Below are 21,785 nucleotides of genomic sequence, written 5' to 3'. Positions count from 1 at the left end.
TGCTCTCATGAGCCGGAGAGGAAGGACTCTGTGCAAGGGACAGAAATCAGAAGACAGTATGCAGACTACCTCCAGCCACTCATTACTCTTACAAGTGAGTCACCTCAGCTTTGTGAACTCAGTTTCATTACATGAACATAGAAACGCTTCCCTTCCGCACCCCCAGATGCACCCCATCTTAGCTGTCCCTTGGAATTTTGGGCCATCAATATAATGTTTATGAAATTTCTCAGCAAGTATAACATGTTTTATGCAAATGTAAAAAGCAAAGGCATCACTCTGCTGACAAAGGCCCATAATAGTCAAGGCTATGGTTTTTCCAGTTGTTGTGTACGGATGTGAGAGCTGGACCATAAAAAAGCAGAGCGCTGAAGGATTGATGCTTTCGAACTGCAGTTCTGGAGAAGACTCATGAGAGTCCCTTGGAAAGCAAGGAAATTAAACCAGACAAATCTTAAAGGAAATCAACCCTGAATACTCTTTGGAAGGACTGACGATGAAGCTCCAATTCTCTCGCCACCTGATGCGAAGAGCTGACTCAAAGGAAAAGACCTTGATGCTGGGAAGGATTGAGGGCAGGAAGAGAAGGAGGTGACAGAGGATGAGATGGTTGGATTTCATCACCAATTCAATGGACAGAGACAGTCCATGGGGTCTCGAAGAGTCGGACATGACTTGGCAACTGAACAACAAAAAAACACTTATAAATAAACAATCTGAATACCGAAGGTAAAGTGATTCTTATACATTTCAACACAGTCTCCCCCAAATGTGCATATTGCAACCACCAGACATTATATATCGATAATGAGCAAGACAAAGGATGTATCCTATTCTTAACTGCTTAGCTTATTTAAATGGTTGCCTGGAAAATAATAAATTATACTTATGATTTATGGGTTAAGTCATTAGGACATTTAAATATCAAATTACTAAGCTTCTGAGAATGTGGCACTAATAGGGATTGAGAGTTCACGCCATCTACTAATTTGCTAATCGCTAGTAAAGTGACAATACCATACTGGGGCTTCATCAGTTTGAGTAGTCAGTGTGAGATTACTTCATAAGGGAACATTTTCCTACAATATAAATGCAACAAGATGCTTTAATAAATGTCTTCTACATTGACAGAACAGATGACAAGTCAACAAAAGACACCATAGCGAATCAAAGTGACTGAGCTGAAGGAATAATTACATATATGCATAATGTGAAAATCTGCAGGATTTAATTTCACAAAGGAATCAGCAGAACAAATATTCAGCTCTGTCAAATTTCTGCTCCAGTCATTCCATGAAGGTGGCCCCTTATTTTTGTCCTTTAAAACTACATAGAAATGCTCCAAAGAAACATTTACAATTTAAATAATTGCTAGAAATGGGGACTGTTTTCCCCACTACCATAAGTAATAAGTGTGAGCTGGGCTCTGGTATATTCCAAAGTAATGCAGACAGACTTCCTTAGCCAGGAGAGAAAACAAATATTTGCTGAAAACATGTTAGGAACACAAATACTCCCCAAGCTCTGAAAATTTCCACATCAACACTCTGTTAAATTTGTAATACCTGTTAATCTGAGAATATTTAATTCACATAGAAATTCTGAAATAAAAGACAAAAGTAAAAGAACTTGCCCTTATTTGTTGGGCTTGAAAATACCATTCAATGCACAGCTCAATAAGGTCAAGGGCAGACGAGAAAGGAGAACTTCGAGGAGGCCAACTGATATCAGAGGAAGATCAAACATAGCCTACTGGGTGCTTCCCCTCAGACAGAAATACCCTTGGTTAGACTACAACATTAGCCAGTGAATGAAGGGGCCAGGACAAGAGATTTCAACCCTAGAATTAGAACTTACAGATCATTTCCTGTGATGAAGTTTTTTGTTTTTTTTTATTCTACCAGATAAGTGAAGAGCCTTGTTCTCCAAGTATTAGCACTTTTTTAGAACTTAATAGTCTCCTCATCTGAGCATCTGGTAAACTAAATATTCAGATGTTCAAAAATTAACAAGAATATAATGATAGTGGATACAGATATGTTCCAAGTGTTAACACAAACAAAGGTTTCATCAACATCTATTTTAGAAGTTGATCCAAATCTGTTCCAAAGACAGAAAGTGGGCTTCTATGTAAAAAAAGCACTAGAGAAGAGGCAAGGTACAACCTCCAAAATATAACACCTCTAAAACCATCTGATCTATGTTTCTGTCATGTAAATACACACTAAGGACCGACTGTGGAAGTCAGGCAGAGACTACCTTTATTGGAGTCACCTGGAGTCCATCTGTAAAAACTTGAATGTCTGAAAACTAATCATATTGTTTTTTTTTAAAGAAATAGAACATTGGCAGAGTAATCTCCTATACTTTTTAACACAGACACTAGAAACAAAAGTTTGGAGAAGGCAATGGCACCCCACTCCAGTACCCTTGTCTGGAAAATCCCATGGACGGAGGAATCTGGAAGGCTGCAGTCCATGGGATCGCTGAGGGTCAGACATGACTGAGCGACTTCACTTTCATTTTTCACTTTCATGCATTGGAGAAGGAAATGGCAACCCACTCCAGTGTTCTGGAGAATCCCAGGGACAGAGGAGCCTGGTGGGCTGCCATCTATGGGGTGGCACAGAGTCGGACACGACTGAAGCGACTTAGCAGCAGGAGCAGCAGAAACAAAAGTTACACTCAAAAGAATAAGAGCATATGAAGAGTGCAGAGCCATGTAACAGTCAACTTAGAAGGTTGTGCAATTAAAATCGGATGAATTCGTACGTTACAGGGACACTTCCTCGTAGACTGGGAACCTTACAGGGAGGAGAAACCACCTCCATCGCAAAGACTGACTGGCCCCTAGAGTGAGACCCAAAGGAGGCATCAGTTCAGTTCAGTTCAGTCGCTCAATCGTGTCTGACTCTGCGACCCCATGAACCACAGCACACCGCCCTCCCTGTCCATCACCAACTTCTGGAGTCCACCCAAACCCACATCCATCGAGTCGATGATGCCATCCAACCATCTCATCCTCTGTCGTCCCCTTCTCCTCCTGCCCTCAATCTTTCCCAGCATCAGGGTCTTTTCCAATGAGTCAGCTCTTTGCATCAGGTGGCCAAAGAACTGGAGTTTCAGGCTCAACATCAGTCCTTCCAATGAAGGACAAAGGAGGCATGGCCCAGTACAGACACCCGTCTTCAAAAGTGGCTGGAATTCTCAATTCCACTCTTAAAACAACAGGGTATGATGATGTTTCCATTTGGGAGAAAAAAGCGTAAAAGTCATGTTACCCCCCAAATTATAGCAAACGAAAGCATCCACAGAAGGAACCACACTGTAGAAAGAAAAACAGTCCACACTGAAGAAAGAAAAATAATAGAATGAGGTGTCAGTGACTTTGCCCTAAGCAAACCCTCACCAGGGAACCCTACAAAAGATTCAACAAAGAATAATTAAAACAAGCAAACTTGAGAATCCTGAGAGACAGGGTTCAAAACACAGAGTTACCAAAGTCCAAAAAACACTAATAAACAAAAAAACAGTGTTCACATCTCCAAATGCAATAAAAGGTTCATTTCTGTTCTATCAATTTAGGGGATAATCATCTACTCAGATTGAAGTCCTCAAGATGAGGACTTACTATAACAACTATAGATGTGCTTTAATAAGATATGTGCCTTCTTAAAAATAGATGATTTCTATTTTCTGTTAAAATGAATGAAATTCATTTTTCAGCAGGAATGTCAAACAGTAATAATTGGGGTAATCTAAATCCCCTGTTATTTATACCTACACATGTCTGCAAGGGATCACAATAAACTGCGGAAAATTCTGAAAGAGATGGAAATGCCAGATCACATGACCTGCCTCTTGAGAAATCTGTATGCAGGTCAGGAAGCAACAGTTAGAACTGGACATGGAACAACAGACTGGTTCCAAATAGGAAAAGGAGTACGTCAAGGCTGTATATTGTCACCCTGCTTATTTAACTTCTACACAGAGTACATCATGAGAAATGCTGGGCTGGATGAAGCACAAGCTGGAATCAAGATTGCCAGGAGAAATATCAATAACCTCAGATATGCAGATGACACCATCCTTATGGCAGAAAGTGAAGAAGAACTAAAGAGCCTCTTGATGAAAGTGAAAGAGGAGAATGAAAAAGTTCACTTAAAGCCCAACATTCAGAAAAATAAGATCATGGCATCCAGTCCCATCACTTCATGGCAAATAGATGGAGAAACAGCGGAAACAGTGACAGACTTAATTTTTCTGGGCTCCAAATTCACTGCAGATGAAATTAAAAGACGCTTCCTCTTCGGAAGGAAAGTTATGACCAACCTAGATAGCATATTAAAAAGCAGAGACATTACTTTGCCAACAAAGTTCCGTCTAGTCAAGACTATGGTTTTTCCAGTAGTCATGTATGGATGTGAGAGTTGGACCATAAAGAAAGCTGAGCGCAAAAGAATTGATGCATTTGAACTGTGGTGTTGGAGAAGACTTGAGAGTCCCTTGGACTGCAAGGAGATCCAACCAGTCCATCCTTAAGGAGATCAGTCCTGGGTGTTCATTGGAAGGACTGATGTTGAAGCTGAAACTCCAATACTTCGGGCCACCTGATGCGAAAAGCTTACTCATTTGAAAATACCCTGATGCTGGGAAAGACTGAAGGCAGGAGGAAAAGGGGACGACAGAGGATGAGATGGTTGGATGGCATCACTGACTCAATGGAGATGAGTTTGAGTAAACTCTGGGAGTTGGTGATGGACAGGGAGGCCTGGCGTGCTATAGTCCACGGGGTTGTGAAGAGTCGGACACAACTGAGTGACTGAACTTAACTGAACTGAATGTCTGCAATGGGTCTTTTCTCCATTGCCTGACATGGAGAAATCCTATTTTAAGAAAACCAAAGAACATGAATTGAACTAAAATCTTAACATTGTCTCAAAGTTGCTATAGGCTGAAACTCATCAACCACTTTTTGATCATTTAACAATTTAAAGAATGTGTGTGTGTGTGTGTGTGTGTACATCTGTGTGTCTACACATTTGTGTGTGTTGTTTAGTCCACTGATTTGGGAGCTATTGTCATCTACAACTTACAGATGTTGTCATATGCCCCTCTGTTCAAATGAGGAGTTATAACAAATACTGGCATTGATTCCTGGGGCTTCTATGTGTCTAGGTTGCCAGTTGGGGTCTCCAGATGGTATTGATGTTAGGGCCTTTTTGCTAAAAAAAAAAAAAAAAAAGAAAAGAAAAAAATCTATTTACAGGTCTAACGTGTGAGTTCAAAAATCATTTTTTTAAGTGCAAGATGGTAAGCAGTTCATCTGAAAAACACCCACGAGTTTTTGTTAACCACAGCCCTATTAACAAGAGCCAACAGGATGATGGAGTGGTGCACTACGCCAAGTCCACCCTGGGCTGCAGTAGTGCAGCATCTCAGCCAAAGGCAAGAAGGATGGCTCGACAGCACAGGCAGGACTCAGAGGCTGTGCGTTCGGTTGTGGAGGGAAGCTCACTTTCCTCTGGTTGAAAGGGAAGGGTGAACCAGAATGTTCAAACCCCACTGAAGAAATGGTCTGATGTGCAGCCTGCGGCAGAGATTTCAGGAGCCGAGGTGATGATGCTCAAGTATTTGAAGGATCTCTCAAGGTAAGTTTCCACTGCAAGGAGTTTGCCAGTCTTGCTGACCAGCATTGCCCTGTTCCTTGAAAAAGACTGGCATGTGATGAACGAGCAAAAATACTTGTCGAATGAAAAATGACGAAATGAATGACCTCAGAGGAAAAGAGAACGCACTCGCTGCTCCGTGCGGTGCCAAATGACGAAATAGGCACCAGCGGGTAAAGATTTTAGGAACATATGCTTCGGTTCAACTTTTTCAGAAATCGCTTTTTAACAGTGAGAGCTCTTCGGTGACGGAGCACACTCTGTAAAGGAATGGTCTCCTCCTCCTGGGGGGAGGAGACGAGCAGTGGTATTCTCGCAGAAACTGGATAACCATCTGTCAAGGATGCTCCAGTGATGAAAACCCTGTTTACATCATCGAACACCACAAGGGTTTCATTTTTATCCTAGCTGCCATTTCTGAAGAGCAAACCTTCTGCTGACATAAAATCATCAAGCTGAAAGGAAGGATTTTTAAAACCTTTTCAGGAGTGACTCAACAAAAAGTGCGAGAGTGGTTCCCAAATGTAGGTACATAAGAACATCTGTGCGGCTCGTCTTAAGGACAGATTTCTGAGTCCCACGTGATCTCATTTCTCTAGTCCACTCCAGGATATTGTCCTAATAATTGTCTCCTCTCTTCTGCACCATCACTTTTCCCTTCCCTACTGGAGTCTTTGCCATCAACATGCAACCATGTTGCATGGGATGCTACTCCCCCATCCTTAAAAATAATCCTCATTTTTATTTTAAATTTTTAATTGGAGAATAATTGCTCCACAGTATTGCGTTGGTTTCTGCCATACATCAACATGAGTCAGCCATAGGTGACTATATGCCCTCTCCCTCGTGAGCCTCCCTCCCAACTCCTACCCAGTCCCACCCCTCTAGGTAGTCACAGAGCACCTGATTTGAGCTCCCTGAGTCACACAAGTAAATTTCCACTGGCTATTTAATTTTTTAATTTATTTATTTTTTAATTGAAGGATAACTGCTTTATAGAATTTTGTTGGTTTCTGTCAAGTTAGCTATATATTTTATATATGGTAATTTATATGTTTTCATGTTACTTGTTCAATTTGTCCCAACCTCTCCTTCCCCCACTGTGGCCAAAAGTCTGTTCTCCATTTCTGCCCTAACAAAAAAACAAAAAAACAAAACACCATCCTCGGTTGAATCTGCTTCCCTCTCAATTGCCACTCAATTTTTTTTCGTCTTTCGAAAGGAAAACTCAATCTGTGGCCAGCTTCCCACCTCCACATAACTATAGAACACACCAGAATCAAACTCACCCAGTTACCATTATGCTGTGAAATCCATGGTGAATTCTCAGTCCTCATCTGAACTGACCCTTCAGTAGCATTGGGTACAGAGGGTCACTCCCTCCTTTGAAATACAACTTAATTTGCCTTTGAAGGTACCAGATCCTACTGAGTTTTCTCCTAACTCTCTCTGGTCACTCTTTCTCAGTCTTCATTACCTCTCTGTCTTTTGAATCGTATCTTTAAGATAAGAAATCACAGGGGACTTCCCTGGTGGTCCAGGGTTAAGAATCCTCCTTCCAATGCAGGGGACTCAGGTTTGATTCCTAGTCAGGGAACTAAGCACTCACATGCTGCAAGGCAACCGAGCCCATATGCCGCAATGAAGACCCAGCACAGCCAAATTTTCTTTTTTTTTTAAAGTAACAAATCAAAACTGTAAAGGGATGAAAAAGCTCCTGTATAAAATTTTAACAGCCATGTATCCCCAACATCTGAGACCCTAATCAAAAACTATCTAAATATTTTCCAGGAAATGCCCACTATCATGTTGATAAAGGCATAAAACCAACCTCTGGGGTTTTTAAAAAGCTTCCTTTATTGAAGTAGAGTTGATTAACAACATTGTGTTAATTTCTACTTTACAGTGAAGTGTTCAGTTATACACATATACACATCTATACAGACACTCAATCATGCTCTTTTCCATGATGGTTTATCACTGGATATTGAATACAGTTCCCTGTGCTACACAGTGGGACCTCGTTTACCTCCATTCCGCCTCTTAATCCCGACTTCCTAATTCCGGAGTGCTCAAAGGCTCCATAGGAAAGCATTTCTTTCTTTGGTCTCTTCCTCACACTGGGTGAAAATCCTCTTAGTGATTTCACCCTGGCTCATGACTGTCCTTCATACACTTAGAAGTACCCACACTGCAGCCCAGACCATTCCACTAAACCCCAAACCTATACCAAAATATCTTTATCCATCTTTGACATTCATCTCCACACACGCAAACCAACTCCTGATCATTCCCATCACAGTGACTAACAGCCTTCCCAGGATTTAGACCAAATATCACAGAGTCATCCTTGACCCCTCTTTTCTCACACCATCCATCCAATCCATCAAACTCTGCCAGCTCGACTGCCAAAATATATCCCGAGAATAAAGTTGGGCTTCCATCTCCTGCTACATACAAAAATTAAAATGGGTCAGTGACCTAAATAGAACTAAAATCATAAAATATCTTAGAAGAAAACATAGGAATAAATCTTTATGTCCTTGAATTTTGCAACAGTTTCTTAGATGTGACACCAAAAGCAAGAGCAACAAGAGGAAAAACAGGTAAGTTGTATGTCGTTAAAGTCAAAAACTTTTGTGCATAAAAGGACATTATCAAGAAATTGAAAAGACAGCCTAAAGAATGGGAGAAATATTTACAAATCATCTAGTTGATAAAGATCTAGTATCCAGAATATATATAAAAAAACTTTTAAAATGAAAACCAAACAATTAAAATATGGGCAAAGGACCTGAACAGACATTTCTTCAAAGAAGATACACAGATGTCACACAGCCTTTGCATGTGCAGTTCGCTGTTAATCTGCATGTTCCTCTCTCAGTTATCTATAGCACTTGCACCACATGCAGTATCAATTCTTACTCAAATGTCTCCCATACAATGATACTCCCCTGACCATCCTATTTCAGCAAAACCACACATTCTTCCTATTTCCCTTCTCTGTCTTATTCTTCTCCATAGCATCTAACATAAAGTAAATCTTATTTATTGTGTTTATTTTCTACTCTCCACCAGAGGCTTCCTATATAGCCTAAAAGGACAGACAGAAAGGGGCCCTCAGATCTTAGGAGGGCAGATTTTAAACCATTCAGTGCCTGCTTGTTAACACGTTTTCATAGGTGAAGTGTGACTTTCTTCAACACAGTTCTGGTTGCTATTTTGTGAGACAGCAGACCTCGGCTACTCCAAATTACTGAAGGATATAAATAACTGCAAAGGACTTAAAATAAAGAAGTGACCACCCAAACTGGCTTATCTTGGTTTATAGGACTGCATTAAGAAACCTAGACCTAAAACACATTGCATCAAAAGGGATATAAAAGCATGCCAAGTATTAAAGTCTAAATGGTTATGATGAAAACAAGGATGAAATTTCCTAGTTCTTATGTTGATATTACTATATACCTAATGGCTCTTAAAAAATAACTAACACAAGGTATTAAAAATACAAGCTCTCCACCCCGGAGAATCTACATGGCTGTATTTCATTTGTAACTCCTAAGAGCCAATCATCAATATCCAAGAGAACCATCTCGAAACTTAATGCCTTTTCTCACAATTGGAAATCAGTGGCTCAAATGATAAAGAAATCAGTGGCCTGCAATACAGAAGACCCGGGTTCAGTCCCTGGGTTGGAAGGTCCCCTGGAGAAGGGAATAACAACCCACTTCATATTCTTGCCTGGAGAATCCCAGGGACAGAGGAGCCTGGTGGGCTACAGTCCATGGTGTCGCAAAGAGTCGGACACAACTGAGTGACTAACACACACACACAAAGTTAGCAAAAGGCTGTATAAACAAGTTGCTTCTAACCCTACCTTTTAAATATCTTAAGACATTTACACAAAACAATTAAAAAAAAAAGATCTATCAAAATAAAAAATGCGAATTAAAACAAAAGCCAAGGTTTCCTAACATATTAGTACAAGCCTGGAACAGAGAAGACCTGCTTAAGATATAGATGGCTCCCAAATTCAGTAATGCATATCATACATGAGCAGTCAGGTTATTTTTAGAAAAAGTAGTGCATAGTGTATAGTTCTACTAAATAATAAAAATGATTTCTGTACTGTTGTCTGAAGATACCATATGACAGCTTTCTCCCAGAGTGTTAATGCAGAGAGGAGCCTCCATCAGTAAGTAAACTAATCTAAATCAAATTCCATCTAGTTGAAAATAGTCATCATGGGCTGCCCAGAGTTGGTGAGTCTGAATGCATTACTGAAGAGCTTCTTGGTAATTGCAGGTTGCTATTTATGTTGACCAGAGTTGGAGGAGTTTACTTAAGCGAGATGTCTAAGCATACAGACCACCAGTGCAAAACATACAGGAAAATCACTCATAACGTCCACACTAAAAACAGCCTAGACGCTCTCTGTGAAACTGCAGCGTGGTTGTTATTTCCTAGTGTCAGATGCACTGCTGGTGACAGAATGAAAATTTATGATTTCAGTTATTTTATTTTCAAGTAATGTGCTACCACAAGAGATTCTTTCTAGTTCAGTGGAGTGTAAGCTAAATATTTGAGACTAAATATTATTTTCAAAAGCCCTAAATTTCTGCTTGTAAATAGGTATGCACAAAAAATACTCATGGTGACAATCATCAGGAGATATTTTTTAATCACAGGGGGACCCCATGGACTGTAGCCTGCCAGGCTCCTCTGACCACGGAATTCTTTAGCCAAGAATACTGGAGTGGATAGCCATTCCCTTCTCCAGGGGATCTTTCCGACTCAGGGATAGAACCCAGGTCTCCTGCACTGCAGAAGCCACCAGGGAAGCCCTGCCTTAGACTCACCAATTCCCAAATGTGTCTAATAACACAAAAGCCATGGTGCCAAGTGGGAAATAAAGACCAGTTCTCAGACTTATCACAAGACACATGGACAGGTAGGCTAACTCATGTTCTTCCCTGTGTTACTCCATAATGGTTTTTTTTTTTTCTTTAATCATCGTCATTAGCATCATCACTAAATTAAGTATCAGAAACATGAGTTCTAATTCCAAATCTGTAGCTAACAATCTAAAGCACCGTATAATCATGGGAAAAGCCTGAGCTCCAATTTGCTTATCTGTAAACTGAGGGGATTGGCAAGAAATGCTTTTAAAACAGAATAGAAAAATAGCAAAGTAAAAATGATGACCTAAACGTATTAAAATTGATCCTAACTTACAAAAGGCAAACCCAGAGGATACCACAGGATAAAAAAAGGAATGTGTTTCATCTCAGGGGAAGTAGGAAAATGAAAAACACTGTAAAATTCAGTGGTTATGAGGATGGAGTAAAGAACAAACATACTTTTAGCCATGAAGAGAATTCTACAAAAATGTGAAAAAAAAAAAAAAGTCCATTACCTTTGGCCTAGGAATTTTACTTTTGAACACAAATCCCAAAGAAAATATCCGTAAAGAAAAATCAAAGTTCGCTAAAAACGAATCTCCATAGCAGCACAATATGTGTAAGAGAAAAATTGGAAGCAACCTGTAAGTGCAAAAATAGAGGCACAGTTAAGAAAAACCTGGTTTTGCTAACGAAATGGAACAGAGGCCTGGATAGCCACTTTTTTTAAAGCACTGAACTTTTTTTTTTCAAAAGAGTGGAAATATTTGACATGATATAATAGGAAATGTGAAGGTTGATCACAAAATACCTCTGCCCTCTTTATGATCTTACCAAAAACTCACTGATGAAAACCAGAAGAGAAATTGGAGGCATGGAACTAGCTCACTGGGTCCATTCTTTCTATGAAATTCATTACAACAGCAGAAAATAGAAGAGGAGGGTGGGGAGAAAAGAATTCTCTTTAGACAAGAGTCCAGCTTTTCTAACATGCCTCTAACATCTTCTCTCTCCCTCTAATGCTTCATGTTTTTCAAGCACTTTCAAAAAAGATTGTGACTTCACTGTTTGAAGAAGAATCAGCATTCATGGCACTTACACACTTGAAAGTTAAACTTTTGTACAAGGTCTAGTGCACCAGGAATCGACTCTACAAAACCATTCTATACCTATGTTTGGACAACGGCCCTCCTCTCCCCAGAAGTCATCAGGGGGAAATGAAAGGAAGCATCAAGGGTTAGGAGTTACAATTTCAACAGGCTTTTAGACTACAACCTCAATAAGGGAGAAACCCGCCACAAGGCAAATGCCGTGGAAAACCGTTTCGTATTTCTTATGCACAATTACTTGTTTCCTTGAACACTATAAATCACTAAACCACGGCCAAAGTCATCACTCTTGGCCCAGCAACAGATTACTCTCAGCTTTATAATATACATGGTGAGTGCACTTAGCACAGAACATAGAATTCATGAACGTAATTATGACTTGGTATTTACTTGGGTTAAGTGTACACAGCCACCTTTGGATTATCATGTCACTATAAACTCCAAAAAGGTATTAATAGAAACTTTTTTTTTTTAAAAAAAAAAGGAGAATTATTCTCAGTAATGATTCTCCCAAATACATATAACTGGTGACAACACTCTTGTAGAAAGGAATGGTGATGTTTCACAAAAATCTTCCTTCTAAAAGAATAGTTTTTTCTATGAGCCAATATTATATCAGAACCTTATGTCTGAAGTATTAAGATGCTGGTGATGTTAATATATTTTATGAATGATAAAGGAAAAAAGTAATGATGTGTCAGAAGAGAAACAGCTTTATTAGAAAGGCTAAAAGATCAAAATGGTAACTACTAGGTATACCAAACGCAGAGAAATTCTACCAGAGACTGTCATGTCATAGACTTCCCCCAGCGGCTGCTAGGGCACAGAGTCAAAAGTATTCTCAATCTTTTATACTGACAACTCTAGAAAGTCCCAAGTTTCTAGGTTATACTAAAATGATACTGGTAATCAGTTATGCCCAGTTTCATCACCAGCATGATCCAATAATTTAAAAACAGGCTTTCATTTTCAAAATTATTCAGCATAACAGCATATTTCACCTTAAATCAATGGCTTCCAGAGACAGACCATATGTTTATTCTTAACCAGCAAATTTCAATGAACTTTTAGAAGAAGGAACTAGGAGAAGGAACTATCCAATTAAGAATGAATCTCAAAAGTAAAATGTAAAAATGCAAACAATTCCAGTGAAATTTTTGATCTGGAGAAATTACTCTCTAGGATTTTATCAAAATATTTTTCAGCATTCAAATACTACTTAAGATCACATAGGTAGGTCCTAAGATGCCACATAATAATTTACAGATTTGAAGATGACAAATGTGCAGAACTCTGAGACTTGTATTAAATTTTTTTAAAAATCTACACACTTTGATTTGAATTAAACCTCTATTGCATCAACCATTAGCTACTAGGTGATATAGCAATTCAGCATTGAGACAGACTGATTTAATATTTACTCATTAAAATATCATGTGATGAGAAAGGGACGGGAGGATGTCTTAAAAATAACTTCAGAAAGATCACATATGTGTGAGCAAATCACAATCAGAACAGAAATGAAAATAAAAGGATAACTGGCAACAAGGAACTTCAGTAGCTAAGGGGCTATTTACATTTCAAAGTCCTCTGTCTATGGTATTCTTAGGTATGACACCACAAAGGTCTGTCAGAGCGACAGAGTCTTCAATTAAGGCTGTGTGCTACAGGCCTGTGTCAATTAATTAGTTGAGGTTCCACAGATTTTCTGAAAGTGGCTATCTAAAACAGCCTCAGATATATGCACGATTTGTGGGGAATTAGAATTTAAATACAACTTATTAATGAATTCTTCCTGCTTTCCCATTTCTATGACATTTTGTGTAATGATAAATAAGTCCATGAAAATATGGCTAACCAAAATTTTATTTGCTTTCAATTAGAGGTAACAGAAGGGGCTTTCAATTTCGTTTTTGATTTCAACTTTTACTTAGATTTTATCTACACTTATTGGCAAGAATTTTCATATGATATCCATCAATATAATGAATCTGATCCATAGTTAGATAGGAGATGAGTCTATATTGGAAATTCACATGTATTACAACTCAATTAGCTATCCAGTAATTTCTATAAACAATGGTATAATAAAAATACAAATTTCATGCTTTTGCCTTGAGATTTTACCTGCTAAATCTGCTCATTATAATTTTGCTAAATGGTAGTTTTGACATGTCTTAGCAATTCTTTGATTCGAAACACTAAGCAGACGATAGCTGTAAATAATGTTTAAATCAGCAGAATCAGATATTCGGTAAATACGATCTTCTACCAGAAGTAAAATGTAGGCAGAAAATTGTAAAAATTAACTGTGTGATGGTTTCCACCACAAATGAAAAATGGAAGAGGTTTTCAGGCGATCAGGAGCCTTCTAGTTGTGTACATAAGGGATTTATGAGCTCTTCTGTAACCCTAAAATAACGTCCCTACAGTCTCATTATCGGGGCTGTGAAAAATTCATACTTGTACAGCGGAGATCATTTAGAAACTTTTTAACAGTGAATGGTATTTCAAGAGCATTGGAGCTGAGTGTACAAATGTATCTTTTGAGGTCATACCATTGAGAAGGGGCTGTCCTTCCAGCACATCCCGGGACAAGACTGCACTGTACACATCTTCAGGAAATCCAGTCTTGCATAACGAAATCTCCCCAGAAGCCTCCACGGAAGCCTGCAACACAAGGAAAAAAATGTGTGCCGTGATCGCCACCTCCTTCAACGGAGAAACATCCCACTTGGCATGAAGCCTCGCTTTTCCCACTATTTTGTACAAATAACCCCTTTGTTTTCGGAGTGGTTACAATTAGAATGTAGAGGGCAAAGGGTTAATCTTTTTGATAACTGGAGTAGAAGAAACAAATCCCACTTGTCTTAAACAGCAAAATCGAAATAATGCACATTCCAGGATCTTCTCAGGACTGAACATTTCCATTAAAATGGTCATTGTGAATGAAAAACTCTCAACTGAGGCCGAGGGGGAAGAAGTAGGGGTGAGGAGACAGCCAGGAGTTTTGAGGCTCCATATATCACCATCATTAACTCAACTTTTCAAGAAAAATGTACACATTCCAGCATATTGATTTGTATGCTGCTACTGCTGCTAAGTAGCTTCAGTTGTGTCCAACTCTGTGCGACCCCATAGACGGCAGCCCACCAGGCTCCCCCGTCCCTGGGATTCTCCAGGCAAGAACACTGGAGTGGGTTGCCATTTCCTTCTCCAATGCATGAAAGTGAAAAGTAAGGGAAGTCGCCCAGTCATGCCCAACTCTTAGCGACCCCATGGACTGCAGCCCACCAGGCTCCTCCGTCCATGGGACTTTCCAGGCAAGAGTACCGGAGTGGGGTGCCATTGCCTTCTCCGATTGATTTGTATATTCCCATCTAATTCTTTATGAAGTTTGTTTCAATATGTTCCTGAACTAAAAAACTGAAATGCTGATATATTTACTGCAGGGTACAGAGTGTTTTATACCACGTAAAAGCAATCAATTGAAAGTATATATTTCTCTAGACTCACAGACATAGAAAGAAAACAAACACGGTTACCAAAGGGGAAAGGCAGGGGAGGGATAAATTAGGAATTTGAGATTAACAGATACCCACTATTATATATAAAACAGAGAAACATGAAGGACCTACTGTAAACACAGGGAACTATATTCAATATCTTCTATTAACCTACAATAGGCTTCCCTGGTGGCTCAGATGGTAAAGAATCTGCCTGAAATGCAGGAGACCCAGGTTCAGTCTCTGGGTTGGGAAGATCCCCTGGAGAAGGGAATGGCAACCCACTCAGTATTCTTGCCTGGAGTATCCTCATGGACAGAGAAGCCTGGCAGGCTACAGTCCAAAGGGTCATGAAGAGTTGGGCACGACTGAGTGACTATCAATTTCAATAACCTATAATTGAACAGAATTTGAAAAAGAATATATAAACTGAATCACTTGGCTGTACAGCTGAAACTAACACAACATTGTAAATCAACTAACCTTCAGTTAAAAAAGGAAAGTGTATTTTTCTCTAATTTGAGGGCAAGGACACATTAAAAATGTAAATAAAGATTAATACAATTATGTTTCCTTCCTTTTTATACTTAAAAATTAGAAAGTTGCTATCTCTTGCCATCTTCCTTCTCATCACACATACTCAGTGGGCTTAAAACTCAATCATACCAAGTGCTATCCACCTACCCCTTTGAGTTAATTTCCTCACTACTTCCCTTTCTTTCCTACTTCCTACTGACATCATCACAGGATGATTAAGCCTCAGTAGAACTCAGGCATCATTTACATTAATTACAAAAATCTTTGGGAGGTGGGAGGGAGGTTCAAGAGGGAGGGGGCCTATATATACCTATGGCTGATTCATGTTGATGTATGGCAGAAGTCAACACAATATTGTAAAGCAATTATCCTTCATTTAAAAGTAAATAAATTGTTTAAAATAACCTTCACCCAGCCCTGATGGCAATCCAAATACAGGAGGAAGAGAGAGGACAGAAGCTGCCTGAGGGAGCAGCTTAATTTCAAAGTTAAGGAGGGGGCGTAAATTTCAAAAGTGGCAGGGCCAGCCTTGTGAACAGTCTGCACTGTGGAGAAGAACCAGAAATTGGGAGGAAGGAGAAAGGGAGACCCCAGAGATAGACCTCAAAGCAACTGTTTGAAGGAAGCCATACAGCGCAGATTCACAAGGGAAGGACTTCCTGGGTGATGCATGGGAAGTGTCGCAGACACTAAAGTTGCAAGAATCCAAACTGATCTAAAATGTAAACAGTTCTTTTCAGATCTGAGAAAAACAAGAAAAAAAGAACATGGGCTTTTCTAATCTCTCAGAATCTAACTTAAAATTGTATTAGGAGCAACAGTGAGATATTAGATCAGACCCACCAAAGTAACAAAAATTATTAAGTCTGTTATGGGCAAGAAAAGATTGTCTCAAATCAAGGGTACAGAGCAATCAAACCCTTCACTGAGGTATCAGTGAATGTGACTACAGTCACCATGGAACATTCTAGTAAAGATAATAGTAGACATATCCTGCAGGTATATTCTTGGGAAAGTCTTCCATGAGTGCTCTAGTCAACATGTGTAGGATTGTCCACTTCAGCACAGTCGTAACTGCAAGAGCTAGAAACTATCTCAACGCCCATCAATAGGAGAAGTGGGCCAAAAGATTTTCACTTCGTCAAGGCAGAAATAGCATTAAAAATGTAAGAACTGGAGCTACATTTATCCACAAGGTTCCATTGCAAAACAGATACTCAGTTACTTTAACTTTCATGTAAGATTAAGAGAGAAATTTAACTATAAATCAACCTAGGAATGACTATTATCTTTAGTGAGTTCAGAAATCTATTTACAAAACTTTCCAAAATCAGATTGGTACCAAGATACACTGCAGTCTAAATCTTTAGAAACTAAAAGTAAAAATCCAAAGCATGATTGATGACAGTTTTTATATATAAGGTTTACATTCAAAAGGTAATGTAATACATATGTAGCAAGAATATAAAAATATACAAGGTACTGATAAGCACCAAATTTAGGAGAGTGGCTATCCCAGGGAAAACGAGTGAGAAAAAGCACCAGAAAGAATCCTACAGGCAGCTTTGATTTTATTTGTCGTAATTCATTTCTTTCCAACAGAATCTAAAGCAAACAGGGTGAAACGTGAAGGTGCGCACGGGCACAGAATAATACGTATGCATCGCCTCCTATATACCCTGCCTGCTCTGCGTATTTCAGAATGAGGAAGAGATAGTATCTAGGGCTCTCTGATCAGTAAGAACTTGGGCTTTCAACAGCCATCAAGTTTGGGACACTGGGTGATATTTTGCTATTTGCCAGCTGCAGATATCCAACCATTCATCCTGGGCCTGACACAGAGTAAGCACTACTAGTTAGCTTTTCTTTAGGCTAACTATAACAAATAAAGAGAAGTCCCAAGTTCACCACAGCAATTGGACCAATGTGTTGTAAGCCTGTGTCCCAGTGATAGGTTAGGGGCCAGGGACCTCTTGATCTCCAGCCTTTCTGCTACAGAGGGGGGCCAGGGCGGGAATCCAACCCCAGGAGGTGGATGATAACAGAGGGGAGAACAGGACAGAAGTAAACAAGGGTCACACTCCATCCTGGGGGGGGAGGCGGGTCAGGGCAGCATGAGGTTTTCTAGGCGAACTCTCAGAGGTCAATGAAATCTACAGACTAGAGGAAGTCTGTCATCTCTTATTTAACTCCACTCCGAGTGTCTTATTTTCCAATGGACCTGCCCCAAGTGCGTGTGTGCTCAGTCAGTTGTGTCCGACTCTGTGACCCCAGGAACTGCAGCCCTCCAGGCTCCTCTGTCCACGGGATTTTCCAGGCAAGAATAATGGAGTGGGTTGCCATTTCCTCCTCCAGGAGATCTTCCCCACCCAGGCACTGAACCTGCCTCTCCTATTTCTCCTGCATTGGCAGGCAGATTCTTTACCACTGAGCCACTTGGGAAGCCCTCTGAGTGCCAAGTTGCTACAGTGTGTCTGACTCTGTGCAACCCTACAGACTGTAGCCTGGCAGGTTCCTCTGCCCATGGGAGGAACAAGAAAAATGGAGTGGGTTGCCCTTTCCTTGTCAGGGGATCTTCCTGACGCAGGGATTGAATCCTCATCTCTTGCCTCTCCTGCATTGGCAGGCGGGTTCTTTACCAGCTGAGCCAGCGCCAAGCTTCTGGAAAGGGCCGGAGAGTAAATATTTGAGGCTTTTCAGGCTACAGAGTCTCTATGGCTCTGCTGTCATAGTGCAAAACTGGGTAAATGAATAAATGTGGCTCTGGTCATTTAAATAGAACTTCATTCATGGACACCAATATTGAAATTTCATGTAATTCTCAAGTGTCAAAAAGTAGTATTCTCTTCACGATTTTTTAAAAAGCATTTTAAAACTTGAAAAAGATTCTTGGCCCCAAATCCAGCATCGAGACTCAAGTTTATGGATCCCTAGACCAGAAAGCTTGGAGAAGGCAATGGCACCCCACTCTAGTACTCTTGCCTGGAAAATCCCATGGATGGAGGAGCCTGGTAGGCTGCAGTCCATGGGGTCGCTGAGAGTCGGACACGACTGAGGGACTTCACTTTCACTTTTCACTTTCATGCACTGGAGAAGGAAATGACAACCCACTCCAGTGTTCTTGCCTGGAGAATCCCAGGGATGGGGGAGCCTGGTAGGCTGCCGTCTATGGGGTCGCACAGAGTCGGACAGGACTGAAGCGACTTAGCAGCAGCAGCAGCAGACCAGAAAGCTAAATTTTATAAAACATGGCCATCTCCCTTAATTCTCACAGTAGCCCCCTGAGGAGAGTGAAAAGAGCTGCAGTTTACAAATGAGCAAAGAGATGCTCACTCAAAGGTGAATACCCATGCTCTCACCTCCAGGAAGAGGAAGAGGCTAGATTCTAACCCTGGAGGCTTGCCAAGTAGGACAAATAATTACAATTCTTTGCAGAAACATATACTGAGTGTCCACTTGCCAGAAACAGAAGGAAACATTGCCCTGCCCTTAAGAAGTTCAAGGCTTCAAGTGAGAGCAAAGGAGAGATGATTGCAGTAGAAAGCGGCAAGTCAGAGGTAACAGGACACAGAGGGGGGTGAAGAGAGCCCAGGGCAGGGATCTGGGGGCCTCCAGAGATCCCAGGGGGGGCCAGGCAAGGGGATGGGGTGCGGGGAAACCATCCCAGGCGGTCAGTGCTCGAGCCAGAACAAGGCAGCAAGAAACAGCACACTGCCTGGGGAATTACAATGAGTTCTGTGTCACTGGAGTCTAAGAAGCAAGGCAGGGAGTCAAAAGTTGAGGCTGGTGAGTTAGACGAGGTTAGATCATAGATGGCTGGGGGCTTGGGGTTATTCCGTTGGCTGGGGAGAACCAGGCATACGTTTTCAGCACAGGCAGACTGTGTTCGAGAACTCTCTGATGCTTCGTGGGAAACGTGTGTGTATCGGGGGGACAACAAGTGACAGGTTGGGGACAAGTTAGGGCATAGATGTGAATCAGGCAGGGGCTGAAGGATTGAGAAAAGGGGTGATTGTATCAATATACAGACAGTTAAAAATGATTCATCGGGCTCAGTGAGGGCAGGGCTCAGAGTGGAAGGGAGGGTGGGAAGGAGGGAAGGAAGGAGGGAGGAGGTTTTGCCCTCCTCTGTGTTTCCAGCTGGCTGACCATGGACATGAGTGGCACAAACTAAGAAATCTAATCGCAAAATTATAACGTCAGGAACAAAGTGCTACAGCAGCAGAAGAGGATGATAAATCTGCCTGTGGAAATCAAAGAAGACTGCATAGCTGCAGTGACATTTAGGCGCTGTCTTTAAAGATGATTAAAAATTTGCCAGGAGAAAAGAGGAGGAAGTGGGAAAGGGCATCCCAGGCAAAAGGTGCAGCAGAGACAAAGGCCCTGTTGATTTATAACGAGCGAGCAGTCAACCCAAACAACCCAGGGCTTTTCCACCAGGCAACTGTTGACTCGTGGCTTCCAGTTTCTTTGCTCTGATTCGGGGCCCCAAGGGGCAGCAATTACATTTAACCCTCCAAGATTTTATCTTGAGAAATTAATAACTCCATCCAGATTTAGTCATTACTCCTGTCTGCATCAGCCCAACGTCTTCACAGTGATGCTGCTCAGATTCTAAAGACGGGGCGTGATGCATGCCCAGACACGGCCCTTCCCACCTACCCAGAGCCATACCTCCAGGCTCTCGGAGGGGCAGCTCAGGTTTTCAACATGCCAGAGTGCCTGAGTTTGAATCCTGCCCATCTGGAGTAGGAAATGGAAACCCACTCCAGTATCCTTGCCTGGAAAATCCCATGGACAGAGGAGCCTGGCAGGCTACAGTCCATGGGGTCACAGAGTGAGGTATGGCTGAGCACACACACCTGAGAAGTCCCAGTTCCCCTAACCTGTAAAATGAGACAGCACCCACTCAGAGGGTGGGTGTGAGGATTACACGAGATAATGCGTAAAGCGCTTAGAATAGTGTCTGGCAACTGGTTATTCGACGCATTAGCCATTACTAATAACAGTATTAATACTATCATGACAACATGGCTCTACCTCGTGGTATGCCTGTCCTAAGGTCCAGTTATTCCTAAACTTACTCAGCACAGCAAGTCATCTGGGACAGTCGCCAAAATTTCTGATTCCTGGGCCCTGACCCAAGATTCACTAAAACATAATCTCAAGAGATGTGGTGGATAAACTGGTATATTTAACAAGTGCCCATGTAGCAATGGGAGAGGGTCCCATATTCAACCCAATACCTCCGTCTCCCCAATCCTTTCTGAACTCCACATACGGGCATTCTTGACTTTCTGCCCCAGTCTCCAAGTTGAATATCTTTGTCACAAAAGGGAATAAAGAAACAATTATTTTTTTTCTGTTCTGAACAATTTCATGCTGTCTCCTAGCCACTGTGTACATCCGAAAATGAAATTTGCCAACCAACCTGTCCTCATTACTGGTTGGAGAATTCTGCCCCAGGTCAGCACGGGGTCCTCTCTTCCTTTATCTGACCACCACATCCTCTGAATTTGGCTTTTAATTGGGACATTATCCCATCCCCAGTTCACTAGTAATTTCCTTAGTTCTCCATAATTCTTCAAAGATGAAAGCAGTGGGCGAGTCCTCCCGGCCCACCGGGAGGAAATTCACAAAATTCACACTGGCCAGAGGCTCTCAACTCATTCAGTGCTGCTCTGCGCGTCTGCACAATCAGCTCCCCATCTTGTGTTTCAATTTCCTCTTACAAGTATTCTACTCTCCCTGGGCTGAAGATCAACCTCCTTGTCTTAAAAGGAAAGGAGCATAATGGTAGGAGAGGAGTTCTGCGTGCCTGTTAGGATCGGTCTATCTGTTCCGGTTCTGAACCTGTGATGACATCGCTTTCGTTCTCATTGTATTTTCCCCATAGTCTCAGGACCATGAGCTTTCAAGCTGAGTCCACGACTCTTTGAGGTTCCTATTATCGGGGCTTTTTTTTTTAATAGTCTTCCTTGGTCACTGACTCCATTTTCCAATTTCCTCCAAGTCACTCCTGAATCCAAGCTCTTAAAACACTCCAGCAAAGCCATGGTG

General features: G+C 41.1%; 1 protein-coding gene across 1 annotated transcript in view; it reads right to left on the bottom strand.

Moving 5' to 3' along the window:
• Positions 1-21,785, bottom strand: part of CDH2 (cadherin 2) — a 251,248-nt gene that overhangs the window by 204,532 nt on the left and 24,931 nt on the right. Inside the window, exon 2 of the mRNA XM_086372273.1 lies at positions 14,241-14,352. Coding sequence (XP_086228399.1) covers positions 14,241-14,352 — 112 coding nt within the window. The remainder of the gene's footprint in view (positions 1-14,240; positions 14,353-21,785) is intronic.

Source organism: Bos grunniens, chromosome 24, assembly GCF_055505025.1.
Source record: "Bos grunniens cultivar Pamir isolate PY7600 chromosome 24, Bosgru_T2T1.0, whole genome shotgun sequence".
NCBI lineage: Eukaryota > Metazoa > Chordata > Mammalia > Artiodactyla > Bovidae > Bos > Bos grunniens.
This window is presented reverse-complemented; position numbering and strand designations above follow the sequence as displayed.